General features: G+C 44.6%; 1 protein-coding gene across 1 annotated transcript in view; it reads left to right on the forward strand.

The window, feature by feature from the left end:
* LOC133339274 (potassium channel subfamily K member 2-like) overlaps positions 1 to 13994 on the forward strand; it is a 141364-nt gene that overhangs the window by 72701 nt on the left and 54669 nt on the right. Inside the window, 1 exon segment of the mRNA XM_061547413.1 lies at positions 8384 to 8570. Coding sequence (XP_061403397.1) covers positions 8384 to 8570 — 187 coding nt within the window.

Genomic DNA, 13994 nt, shown 5'->3' on the forward strand with positions numbered 1-13994 from the left:
TCTAGTCACCTACCTCCTCTAGTCACCTACCTACACTAGTCACCTACCTCCTCTAGTCACCTACCTCCTCTAGTCACCTACCTCCTCTAGTCACCTACCTCCTCGAGTCACCTACCTCCTCGAGTCACCTACCTCCTCTAGTCACCTACCTCCTCTAGTCACCTACCTCCTATAGTCACCTACCTCCTCTAGTCACCTACCTCCTCGAGTCACCTACCTCCTCGAGTCACCTACCTCCTCGAGTCACCTACCTCCTCTAGTCACCTACCTCCTCTAGTCACCTACCTCCTCTAATCACCTACCTCCTCTAGTCACCTACCTCCTCGAGTCACCTACCTCCTCGAGTCACCTACCTCCTCTAGTCACCTACCTCCTCTAGTCACCTACCTCCTCTAGTCACCTACCTCCTCTAGTCACCTACCTCCTATAGTCACCTACCTCCTCTAGTCACCTACCTCCTCTAGTCACCTACCTACACTAGTCACCTACCTCCTCTAGTCACCTACCTACACTAGTCACCTACCTCCTCTAGTCACCTACCTCCTCTAGTCACCTACCTCCTCTAGTCACCTACCTCCTCTAGTCACCTACCTCCTCTAGTCACCTACCTACACTAGTCACCTACCTCCTCTAGTCACCTACCTCCTCTAGTCACCTACCTCCTCGAGTCACCTACCTCCTCTAGTCACCTACCTCCTCTAGTCACCTACCTCCTCTAGTCACCTACCTCCTCTAATCACCTACCTCCTCTAGTCACCTACCTCCTCGAGTCACCTACCTCCTATAGTCACCTACCTCCTATAGTCACCTACCTCCTCGAGTCACCTACCTCCTATAGTCACCTACCTCCTCTAGTCACCTACCTCCTCTAGTCACCTACCTACACTAGTCACCTACCTCCTCTAGTCACCTACCTCCTCTAGTCACCTACCTCCTCTAATCACCTACCTCCTCTAGTCACCTACCTCCTCGAGTCACCTACCTCCTATAGTCACCTACCTCCTCTAGTCACCTACCTCCTCGAGTCACCTACCTCCTATAGTCACCTACCTCCTCTAGTCACCTACCTCCTCTAGTCACCTACCTACACTAGTCACCTACCTCCTCTAGTCACCTACCTCCTCGAGTCACCTACCTCCTCGAGTCACCTACCTCCTCTAGTCACCTACCTCCCTAGTCACCTACCTCCTCTAGTCACCTACCTCCTCTAGTCACCTACCTCCTCTAGTCACCTACCTCCTCTAGTCACCTACCTACACTAGTCACCTACCTCCTCTAGTCACCTACCTCCCTAGTCACCTACCTCCTCTAGTCACCTACCTCCTCTAGTCACCTACCTCCTCTAGTCACCTACCTCCTCTAGTCACCTACCTCCTCTAGTCACCTACCTCCTCTAGTCATCTACCTCCTCTAGTCACCTACCTACACTAGTCACCTACCTCCTCTAGTCACCTACCTCCTCTAGTCACCTACCTCCTCTAGTCACCTACCTCCTCTAGTCACCTACCTCCTCTAGTCACCTACCTCCTCTAGTCACTTACCTCCTCTAGTCACCTACCTCCTCTAGTCACCTACCTCCTCTAGTCACCTACCTCCTCTAGTCACATACCTCCTCTAGTCACCTACCTCCTCTAGTCACCTACCTCCTCTAGTCACCTACCTCCTCTAGTCACCTACCTCCTCTAGTCACCTACCTACACTAGTCACCTACCTCCTCTAGTCACCTACCTCCTCTAGTCATCTACCTCCTCTAGTCACCTACCTCCTCTAGTCACCTACCTACACTAGTCACCTACCTCCTCTAGTCACCTACCTACACTAGTCATCTACCTCCTCTAGTCACCTACCTACACTAGTCACCTACCTCCTCTAGTCACCTACCTCCTCTAGTCACCTACCTCCTCTAGTCACCTACCTACACTAGTCATCTACCTCCTCTAGTCACCTACCTACACTAGTCACCTACCTCCTCTAGTCACCTACCTACACTAGTCACCTACCTCCTCTACTCACCTACCTCCTCTAGTCACCTACCTCCTCTAGTCACATACCTCTTCTAGTCACCTACCTCCTCTAGTCACCTACCTCCTCTAGTCACCTACCTACACTAGTCACCTACCTCCTCTAGTCACCTACCTCCTCTAGTCACCTACCTCCTCTAGTCACCTACCTCCTCTAGTCACCTACCTCCTCTAGTCACCTACCTACACTAGTCACCTACCTCCTCTAGTCACCTACCTCCTCTAGTCACCTACCTACACTAGTCACCTACCTCCTATAGTCACCTACCTCCTCTAGTCACATACCTCCTATAGTCACCTACCTCCTCTAGTCACCTACCTACACTAGTCACCTACCTCCTCTAGTCACCTACCTCCTCTAGTCACCTACCTCCTCTAGTCACCTACCTCCTCTAGTCACCTACCTACACTAGTCACCTACCTCCTCTAGTCACCTACCTCCTCTAGTCACCTACCTCCTCGAATCACCTACCTCCTCTAGTCACCTACCTCCGCTAGTCACCTACCTCCTCTAGTCACCTACCTACACTAGTCACTTACCTCCTCTAGTCACCTACCTCCTCTAGTCACCTACCTCCTCTAGTCACCTACCTCCTCTAGTCACCTACCTCCTCTAGTCACCTACCTCCTCGAATCACCTACCTCCTCTAGTCACCTACCTCCTCTAGTCACCTACCTCCTCTAGTCACCTACCTACACTAGTCACCTACCTCCTCTAGTCACCTACCTCCTCTAGTCACCTACCTCCTCTAGTCACCTACCTCCTCTAGTCACCTACCTCCTATACTCATCTACCTCCTCTAATCACCTACCTCCTCTAGTCACCTACCTCCTCTAATCACCTACCTCCTCGAATCACATACCTACACTAGTCACCTACCTCCTCTAATCCATGGCAGCATTTATTTGCCTTGGACACTTTTTGTCAGCCTGTGCTAAATGACAGGATTTGGTTATACTCTTATAAGTATACATGGATATGGGAATATATTCCACGATTTTAACAAAGTGTCAAGTTCTCAATAAACGTTTAAAGTGAGTAGCCTCATCCTTCCACACACGTGATGTGCTGATGACCTCAACATAAATACACGTCACCAAAATAGAACATTCTGACATAGGCACTTATTCATATAATTCCGAAATAGAATGTATTAGAATTCATGCTTTGACGTTGCACCATATTTTAATTGCCATATGGGCGAGTACAATATCGTCTTTTTTAGGAAAGTCACTGCACTCTCTTGCCCCAACACGCTCATCTTCAGTTCCGCCACCCACCGGGTTTCTTGCACAAGCAGGATAAGCGTGCTGAGCAATACAAAGTACGCGTCAATAAGCCAATAGACTCCAGATGTAATGCACTGGGATGTACTTAATATTCTCCTGGGAGCTGAATGAATGCATTAGGAGGCACGAGAGCACATGTCTCATACTTTATAAGTTGATCGTGCAGTGGCTTGAAAAACAGTTAACGGGGGGCATGGTTTTTTTACAGCTGGCAAATTGTTTTAGGGGGGGGGGCGGGGGGTTTATGGCTTTATGTCATTGTGTTTATGTTATTACGTTATTGTGTTTGTGTTATTGTGTTTATGTTATTTGTTATTGTGTTTAAGATGCGTGTTGACAATTATGGGTACAGTGGGATTGCAATCCAGAGACCATTGCTTCAATCTCTCGGTGTGGCAATTTAAACAATTATGCAAATGTACGTATGTACATTGCTTATCTCCAGTGGCTTCCTAACATCAGAAGGAAAAGTGTTCCAGAATCTCCTAGCCTCTGTTCACGCGGCACAAAGTGTGCGAGTACCTCCAGTGGAGGTCCTTCTGTCAGCAGTGGCGTGATCAAGTAATTGCAGGGTTGCACCTTTACCTATTACTGTAAAATTAATTCATAATGAGATGTCGAACTTGTGTACAAATATAATAACGTGTATTTATTCTGTTAAGAATAAATAAACTATAATGCTTCCAAGAGGAATCCAACGAGATACCATTGTAATTCAACATGGCGTACATATATTTTAATCTGCCATGGAGACTGCCTTGGATTGTTTTACTTAAGGATCTATAAAACAGAATCAGAATATGTATTGATACTGGAGGATCTATATTGCACTAATGTATTTACTGTAAAAAAATGTAATCAGATTTTTTTGTAAAAATTGGATCCATTTTAATTCCGAATTAAGCACGCAATCATGAATACAGTGTATCATAGTTATTTCAGTTAATTAGGGCATTAAAACATCTGCGTGTCACTTCTTGCTGTAAGATAATGGCAGTGGGTGCTGTATATGCACACGTTACAGTGCAGTTATTTTTTCAGCACAATATACTGATGACGTTTTAAGTTTTGATATCCAGTCGAGCTTCTTCAGCAGATGTGGAGTGAATTTCAGAGATATTTCTAGGGAATCGCTGGAGTGGACGGATTTTCGATACAAGTTCCACTGCTTCCTGATAGATTTTTGCTTTCGGTCACACAATGATCTGGCCAAATTTGTGTGGTTGAAGATGCCTTCTCAAACCGACAGAGCAAATCATATAATGTTGGCATGTGTACATGTAAACGTGCGCTGTGGCCGAGGGGTGCGGAGCCGCGAGGCTCCAGCATCGGCTCTCCTCTGGGGCTCTTATTCTCACCTCAATGTCCACTCGGTAAACTTCCCCGCATCTCTTCTGCGTATGTCAATACGTACGTGTGTTGAACTTCTTTCGCGCCGTATGTAACCAACCGTGATAATCGGGGGTGCTGTGGAACGACAACAAACTGAACACAAAAAGTAGTTCTTCAGAAATTAGTTTTCAATATAGATAGCTCCAGTGGCTTCCTAATATCGGAAGGAAGAGCGTTCCAGACGGCCGCAGAAGCGCATGTGAAAGCACACGATGCGGTGACCATCTTTGTTCGATGGCCAGCAGCCAAAAGCCGCTACTGCTGTAAGGTGGCGTTCCTCGTCGGAGCTTCACAAAATGGTCTCGGCAACTTTGAAGCAAGTTGCTGGTGGGTGACTATCGAGATCTTTAGTGGGTGTGCAGATAATGCTCGATTATAATAATTTTTCATCGCCATACCATGAAAGTCTCAACGAGTCTCGAGACTATTTTTCTCAAGGAGGGTTCTGTCAGATTTTCTCACTCGGGGGACGATGTCGCTCCGTGTAATCCCAGTCGAGTAATTTGCAGGATCTTGTCGTACGCTCGTACTCTTGACCTACTTTGGCATATGGCAAGAGTCGGGTTGTTGTGTGCAAGTGTTTGCAGTGATATGTTAGAGTCACACAGTGTCCGTAAAAATCTCCTTGTGTCACTGTATAATCTTGGAACACTTCGTGGGTACAATATGAGTTTTGTTCAGTTTATGGAGGATATGTCTCTCGCATTTACAAGACTGAATATTTGCAATAATATTGAAAACATGGCACTTTCATCAAATGCATTTTTAGTACTATTATTTTTTTTGAAAATACTTCTGAAAACATGAATACAGATTAAAAGAACATGAACAACAATAGGCATTGACAATGTGGAATAACAAATTTCCAACACAGCAACATTGGTATTATTCAAATTGAGTGTGAATTTCAGCTGGCATTATTTATAAAAGAAAAAACTTTGTTGGTAAAAAAAAATCATGAAAAAATTTGAAAATTGGTTTATTCAGGCGAAAGGGGACTTTGTGTATAATTAGGGCTGTCTTGTTGTTGTTTTCCTCAACTTTTCTACATTTTGTATGCATGGTTTGGGAAATTGTGTTAATCTGGACTTTTTTGGCACATTTTACCAGCCAGCCGCTATCAAATAAAAAAGTTATTTTTGCAAATATCCCTGTGGGTATAAAGTCAAAGGAGTGTCATTCATGGCAGCTTAATTTACATTCCACAGTGTGAAACAAAAAAAGGCCTCTACTGTTCTGTTTTAAAATGATACGTGTTGGGCACATTGAAGAAGATTATACGAGATCAGTATTTAAATTCCTCATGGTCTTTGCTAAAGGGAATTTGAATAAGCCATGTAACCATAGACAGCCAGTAATACACATTACCGAATAACAGCACTTTGCAAATAGATGTACCTTCAAAGTTAAAAGCAACAACAAAATTACATAGCACTGGGATGATGCTATTTGTAGATTGGAATCAATATTTGTGCTCAAGCCAAGCTATATATAAACTGGTTATAAATTGGTGTCATAGACGTTCAAACCTCGGGCAGTATTCCATTGTGCATTCCAGACAATCCAAGACACCTTAGCCAAATTACCAAATTACCGCTCTACTTAACATTCTAACAGCGCACAGGGTGGCCACTATTATTTATACGTTTCCTTCCACTGTCTGGTAACAATTAGCGCTCTAAACGTGCTGTTGTTGTTGTTGGGCAGTTGAGTTTTGTATTTTCCAAAAAAAAATCACGTTCCAGGTCTTCCGGTGCAAATAATGAAAGTGATTTTTAAATATAAATAGATGGTGTTTAAAACGAGTTTTGACCGTTCAAGATGCCTCTCCTTTTTCAGAACCTTGAACACATACTAATGAAACTCTAAACGCATCTTATCATACATTTTTTAAAATAAATTCATATTGTCGTGTGGCAGCTGAAGAACCGGGCAAATGTTTAAAATCCCCCTGCATCTGTCCATCCAGCAGTATAATTGGAATATAATTAGGTTCACTGCAGTTAGTTATTCTGCAGATTGCGTGCAGTGAGATGCAAGTGTGGTTACTCTCACAGCTTACTCGACAGTTGGCCATTGTGGAAGACTAGGCCACATACCTTATGCCCGATAGAGGGCCTCTCTAAAGCTGCCTCGAGTGGATGCCGTTCTGCCAGCAGTGGAGTGAGCAAGGAATTGCAGGACTGCACCTTTACTTTATATAACAGCGCAAAGTGCAGACTTATGGGAAAGTACAACAACTAAATCTACCTCTTGCAGTGGATAAAGCCTGGTAAGGGAGGATAAGCAGGGAGGAGAGGGATTGTTAAGCCCTCAGAAGCTACAGACATCTGTCCAACACGAGATGTCCCAAACTGGCAATCTGGTGAGGGATTTTTAGGTTTCTATAAGCAGGTGTGGTCATTAGAATTAATGTGAATTTAAAGGCATGCGATCAGTCATTCAATTAACTGTTTTAGCCACAGTCGACAATGGGAATTTGAAATTCTGAAAACGCTGCACGGTGCTAGCCACTCGCACAGGCATCATCGTGAGCCTGATGAGTGCACTGCTAATGAGTGCACTGCTGATGAGCGCACTGCTGATGACCGCACTGCTGATGAGCGCACTGCTGATGAGCGCACTGCTGATGAGCGCACTGCTGATGAGCGCACTGCTGATGAGTGCACTGCTGATGAGCGCACTGCTGATGAGTGCACTGCTGATGAGCGGGGCACCGTGGTGGCAAGATGCGTCCGGCTGCTCTACATCTTCATGAGCCACCTTCGTTGTGCTGCAATCTGTCACCAGGTCGCTTCTGAAAAAGAGCTGTGTAGCTCAGTGGGCCTTACTTGTTAAAAATCTAAATAGCTTACATAGTTACACAATCGTTTTCCGAAGTAAAAAATTCATGAAAACCGTGATGTTAATGGTGTGTTCCATTTGTTGGGAATTCGTACAGGGCACGCCAACGTGAAGACATTTGTCACGTGTTTTATAACGCATCCTCCCAAATGACAACAATCGATATGGAATGTCGCGAAACATCGCCAAGCGTGATCGTTTTATGAAAATGTTTCGAACTCCTTGACACTTGGGGCAAATGGAGGGCCGATTATAATTCTCGCAAGCGAGACGGTGGAAGAGGAACACCGCGTCGATGAAGACGGCGATGTTTTCTCTTCCATATACCGTTGCAGGAAGTGAGCAGATCATCGTTCTTCTCGCGTAAAAAGTCAAATACCTATTGGGATATTTACATCCGTTGATGACATTTGTAGATCCTGTGTTTTGCTCCTTCGTTTCTCCATTGAACGATCGCTTGGGGCAGTGGTTTAGGATACGGTCTATGGTCATTGTTCTGTGCAGACTTCTCTAGAGATGAGGGCTGCACCATTGCTTCTTGCTTTGTTTTTCAGCACTGCAGGGATCTTCAGCAGTTGGAAATTATGCCTCCTGAAAATGGCCACAGCCGTGGTGCGTGGTGGGAAAATCTTGAGAGAAGAAACGCACAACGCACGGCCTAACCCTGTAGATCGCACTTACCAGGCATTGTATTTATCGTTCCGTTTATAGCTCGTTGTAGTAGTGGTTGTAATTACCACCACGCCACATCACTGTAATGGTAGTGCTCCGCCTATCTCTGTTCATGATCTCTCTGTGTGTGTCTCCACCCCCACCCCCATTGCTGCACGGCGCAGCACAAGCACCTGAGCCAGACCAAGTTCCGCGTCATATCAACGGTGCTATTTCTGCTGGCCGGCTGCCTCTTCTTCGTGGTCATCCCCACCGTGATCTTCATGCACGTGGAGGGCTGGACGACACTCGAAGCCATTTACTTTGTGGTGGTCACCCTCACCACCATCGGCTTTGGGGACTACGTGGCGGGTGAGAGCATGGACGCGACCTGGCGGGTGGCACGGCTCGCGCTCGTTGCCGGAGGTGTTCGCGGTTCCATTCCACCGGCCACGCTTGGTTAACGCTGCGGGTGTGGTGGTGGTGGTGGCCGCCATAAAATACGCTCGCCGTCTGCTTTACAGTGGACGTTATTAAAGATCACGTGACATTAAGAATGATTTTGCGTTGTTAAAGATCACATGAAGTTGTTAAAGGTCACGTCACGTTGTTAAAGATCACGTCACGTTATTGAAGATCAGGTGACGTTATTCGAAAGAGGGTAGGGGCACATATGCTGGCGTGTAACCACTTCGCAGCATCATCTCCCTACTTACAGACCAATTCCCGCTTTGCTGGCCAGCGCTGTGGTGACCTAGTGTTGACCTTGTTGACCTTGTGTTGACCTGGTTGACCTTGTGCTACACAGGTGCAGCCACCGCCAGGGTGCCTCAAAGTGTACTGCATGGGAGGTGCAGTATTAATAGTCAGCGAAAATAATTATTAAAAAATTTCCAATGTTATTGTACAATTGTTTGGGAGCCAAATTTAAATAATTTCATACGTTTAGGGTTAACGAAGTAGGCACTCATGTTTATATGCACAGTCCTCTGTCAGTCCACTGCTGGATGAGGGCCTCCTCATGTTGAGCAAGTTGTGAGCGTGATTGGATCATACCTCACCACGCTGATCAGTGACGGTCAGATTAAATATTCAGGTTACGTCCTGCTTGGCTTCTGAGATATGCTGAGATTGGGTGCATTCTGGGTTATTGGGTCATGGACAGAAAGTGAGAATTTCCCATCTCTCTCTTTGGTGCCTGGGTGGTCTTGCGGTCAGTGTGCCCGCCACTGAACTCAGTCTTGTTCGACCATAGTTTTAAATTGCCCACCAAGAGCTCAGAATTTGTGGGAAATGACCAATTTACCTAAATCGCTTTCAAAGTGGGCATTACCACGTTAACCAATAGAACATGAAACATGTGTTCCACAACCTTTTCTCCAGAAACCCCAAACTCATCAAATAGAGGTTGGTTTTCAAATATGCTCTTAAAATAGAACCCTTATGGTCTAAATAAATGTGACTTGCAGCATGAGCCACAACCTTATTAAATTAAATAGAACACTTTAAGGAGTGTGCAATGAAAGTGCCGGAGAATAATGAAATGTTTGGTCGTTGAATGTCTGCAGACTGCTTAATGCCTCTCGAGTCTGTATGCATGTTGAATTTCCTTTACACCATATGTAGTCAACTGTGCAAATTGAAAGTACCTCCCCATACCATGTGGGTCTTGGGGGTTATTTGAGCATACTTCACGACGCTGGTCAAGGCTGGTGGCATAGATGATGGAGCATGATACAGTACAGACATTTTTGCTGTACTGCCTTCTGCTGATATTGTAGCATCCAATGAGTTGTTGGTGCATTTGAGGTCATTTGTTTATTTGCAGAGTTGAAGTGATCAGATGTAATAATAATGTAAATGTATTTATGTATTCATCAAGCAGTCAGAGTAAATGCTTCAATGTGTTTAGTCATCATCATCCTTATTATTATTGCCAGCCACACTCTATCCACTGCTGAATGAAGGCCTACCCAAGTCATCAACATCTCTTCATGTATTATTTTTGTACTTCTACCACACTGTAGCATATTATTTCCTGCACCAAACATTCTGATGTGTTCTTGAGTAAATACAACAACAGCAACAACAAAAACAGGCAAGTAACAAGTGTTCTTTCTAGTTTACACAGCGCAAAGTACGTTGTGTGTGTTTATTGCTTAGAAAGCCTTGCCATATGATAGAACCTACCGTTCACAGTAATTTCCTCTGCACTGTGAGAACATTACATTTCCTTCTTGTTTTTATGAAAAATGGCCCCTTTGGATCGCTGTGACATGGGTTAAATTATTCCACTACAAGGAGTATTTTTTAATCAAATCAATTGCTCCAGCTTCTAGTTACCATTTTAACTCTGTCAAGGTTTGCAGGTAGGTTGATATTTCTATTACATACGATGGTTTGGGAATATATTTTTTCTTCCAAATTACAGTGTGTAAGTGTGCTGTATTACATTTGATAGCACGTACAAATGTTATCAATCATTTATTTAGTACAGCTTCCAGGATTGCTTGGGTAGCATTTTCCATTTAAAACCCCTAAAGTGTGTGCAGTGCAAAATGCTCTGACGCATGTCTTTAATCATCCAGCATTGCGGTGGTGAGGGTTGGCGGATGATACAAATTTAGCGAAACTCCCTGCCTGCGGACACTGACCTGCCACACCACTGACGTGGCGTACTATGAACTGGATCTGCTCTATCTGTGTGGGATAGAGTGTGTTCCCCTCCAGGTGCTCTAAATTCCTCCCACATTAATGGAGTTGGCCAAATATTGTGTGAACGTGCGCGTGTTGAACTTGTTTCGCACCGCACGTAGCCAACCGTGCTAATCGGAGGTGCGGGGGAAGGGCATCAAATTAAACACGCACACAAAATGTCGGTCCACAGCTTGGCCAATTGTTGTCACGGGTTCTGGCTGCCCGTCACTTGTCTGTGGTTTCCTGCGCCTCTGAATGTCTAGAAACCATGCACGTGACAAATGTATAACTTGAGTTTTTACATTTATCAGTTCCACCTCATTGCTTGTTTGAGATGGAAGACACTTTGGTTTTGACCATGACGATGCCCTTATATGGGATATCATCAATATAACTTACAACCCCTTTTGTTAGTCTGCGTGCATGAGGAAAGCCTCCCTGGACCGTGTTGGTCTTGGGCGTTGTTTGACCATATTTCACCGTGAGAGTCAGTGTGGGTTGGGGAAGGGGGTGGAAGAAGCATCCAGGACCGTTTGAGTTATCACTCGCCACTGATGTCAGCTGTGGCCAGGAATCAAACTCGGATCACTGATTTCAGAGTGCAAAGTGAGGACCACTGCACCGCAGCCCCACCCCATCATCATTATTTCAGGTTCAAATATTTGCTGGCACTAAAGATCGCCCGACACTGATTGGGAAGAAGTGACCCGCACATAATTGTTGCCAGAATCAGCTTGGTTGAGTGCAATACATCACACAAGTGCCACACAGGACTAGGAAAGAGTGTTGTTAAATCGAATGCCTTACTCGGTTACGCTCGGCGAGCTAAACTTATACAATTGAATAACCGTTGCTGTGTGTTTTAAATCAACACCACAAAATTGAAGTGCAGTGATGTAGGGAGGAAATACATACCGCAGTTTGAAAATCGGAGCTGTTGTTGACATAGATTTCCCATAAATTGCCTGGATTCTCTTGTCTCTCCATCCTCCCTACGTCTGCTAATCACGTTTGTTTCAAACTCGCCTGTGTTCTCATTAGTTGAATGAAAGTGATCAATTTCCCGCCATTTTTGGTGCTTTGCAATTAAGGATGAAGGGCATTCATGAATTGACTGTCCTGCCCAGCCGTCTATATTGGGTATGGGGGAGGTGGGGGCATCGAAACGCTTGTTAAAGTGATTGAAACTGCAGTATAAAGTTGTCTCGCTGCTGGAACTTTACCTATAAATAAAATCTGGTGAAATTGATCAAAGCAACGCGAAAAAACTTTCAGACACAAACCAGAACAAAAAACACTGGAAGTAAAGACGCAAAACGCATTCTGCCCCTGACGACTCCCCGTCGACTTCTGTACTCATAGATAATTCCAGGGACAAATGCATGTTGCAATGCATGCACATGCACAACTTGTTTAAATATCTATCTGCTGATTGCCACAGGTGTTAAGATAATGGTACGGTCTCACTGTGTACTGTTAAGCCACGCTTGCGAATTAAAGTTGACTACATTATTTAACGAGTGAGTAATAAGAGAACTCTCAATGAATGCCCTATGTAAAATGGCACCGCACAGCATTCGTACTAACCTTCGCTGTAGTGTCTAGATTCAGGCATGAAACGAACAAAAAACAAATGTACAAAGCAATTCAAAATAATCATCATAACGTTTTTATAGTTGAAAACGTAATAAAGATAATTGTACGCGTGAGAACTTCTTTGTCAACTCATTGCTGGATGAAGGCCTCCTCACTCCATGTCGGTCATGGGGGTGTTTGACCATACTTCATCTCACTGGTCAGTGCGGGATGGTGAACGGTGGTGCAGGACCCGTTTAGATATCACCCGTCACTTGGTAGAGCTTTGGCCAGGAATCAAACTCAGGTTGCTGGGTTCTTCGGGTGTGACGCGCGAGCCGCTGCACCACCGTAGTAATGCACATGGAAGAGGTTGCATGACTTAGCACAAGGGTCGCTCTAAACCACTAACATCCACTTGATTGCTTGATCTCAGACACATGTTCCTTACACAGTTGTTATCTGTATTGCATTATCACTTTTATTCATATTAATTGTGTTTTTCTCTATGTGCATATTTATCATAGTTTCTTTGATCTGCTTGTTCCAGTGTTAATATTGTTTTATCCGAGTGGTTGTGTTTGGGACAAAAGGGTTCATGAGATCTCTTTCCAGTCCGAGACTGACTGTGTTACCATTAAAATCCCTGCCCAAGTGTGTTGTATTCGTGGCACGTGAGCACATGGCCTCAGCCATCCGCCTGGCGAGTGAATGTTCTGGATCCCAGGTAAATACTTGTTATGCTAATGTGATGGCCATATTGTGATGACCATCGTGAAACACACGAGCTTTTTTAAAATAATCGTCAATCATCATTGCGATCCATTAGTACATGTGTGGACTTGGGGGTTTCTTTCTTTTATTATCATACTTCACTGTGCTGCTCAGTGCAGGTTGATGAAGGGACAGTGGGCTCATGACCGGTTCAAATATCACTCGCCACTTATGGTAGCCATGGCTGGGAATCGAACACAGGTCTATCAATTTCACAGCACAGTGCATTAACCACTGAACCAACCGGCCATCCTGTTGTTGATTGTGGATTATAGACTATGATGATGATGGTGGTAGTGGTTCCAATGTAGTTACAATGAAGTGGTTACGATGATGATGGTAGTGGTTACAATGAAGGGCTGTAATTGGAAGGCGAGGCTGAATTTACATTGACTCCAGGTTGAACTCATGGCGGTATTATTGGGGAGCCTGACAACCACTCCACCAACTGAGATGTCTCAACTTTTTAAACGTAATTTCTGTGACGGCACAGGATGGAAAATGATACGCACACCACTTAGTCGTGCAGCATTATGCAAGAACCATTACAAAACTCTACCGCAACAGAGTCGTCAACAGTCATCCACAGAGTCGTCAACAGAGTCGTCAAATGTGTAAAATTAATTGGAAGCAAAACATATGTGAACCATAAAAAATTGACAAATGCTATTTGTATTGTGTTGTGCATTGTAATTTGAAACCTATTCAGATCTCTGGCATCAGCATGTTACACTCTAGGGACTTAGCATA

Source organism: Lethenteron reissneri, chromosome 8 (genome assembly GCF_015708825.2).
Source record: "Lethenteron reissneri isolate LAM-NWPU_2019-01 chromosome 8, ASM1570882v1, whole genome shotgun sequence".
Lineage (NCBI taxonomy): Eukaryota > Metazoa > Chordata > Hyperoartia > Petromyzontiformes > Petromyzontidae > Lethenteron > Lethenteron reissneri.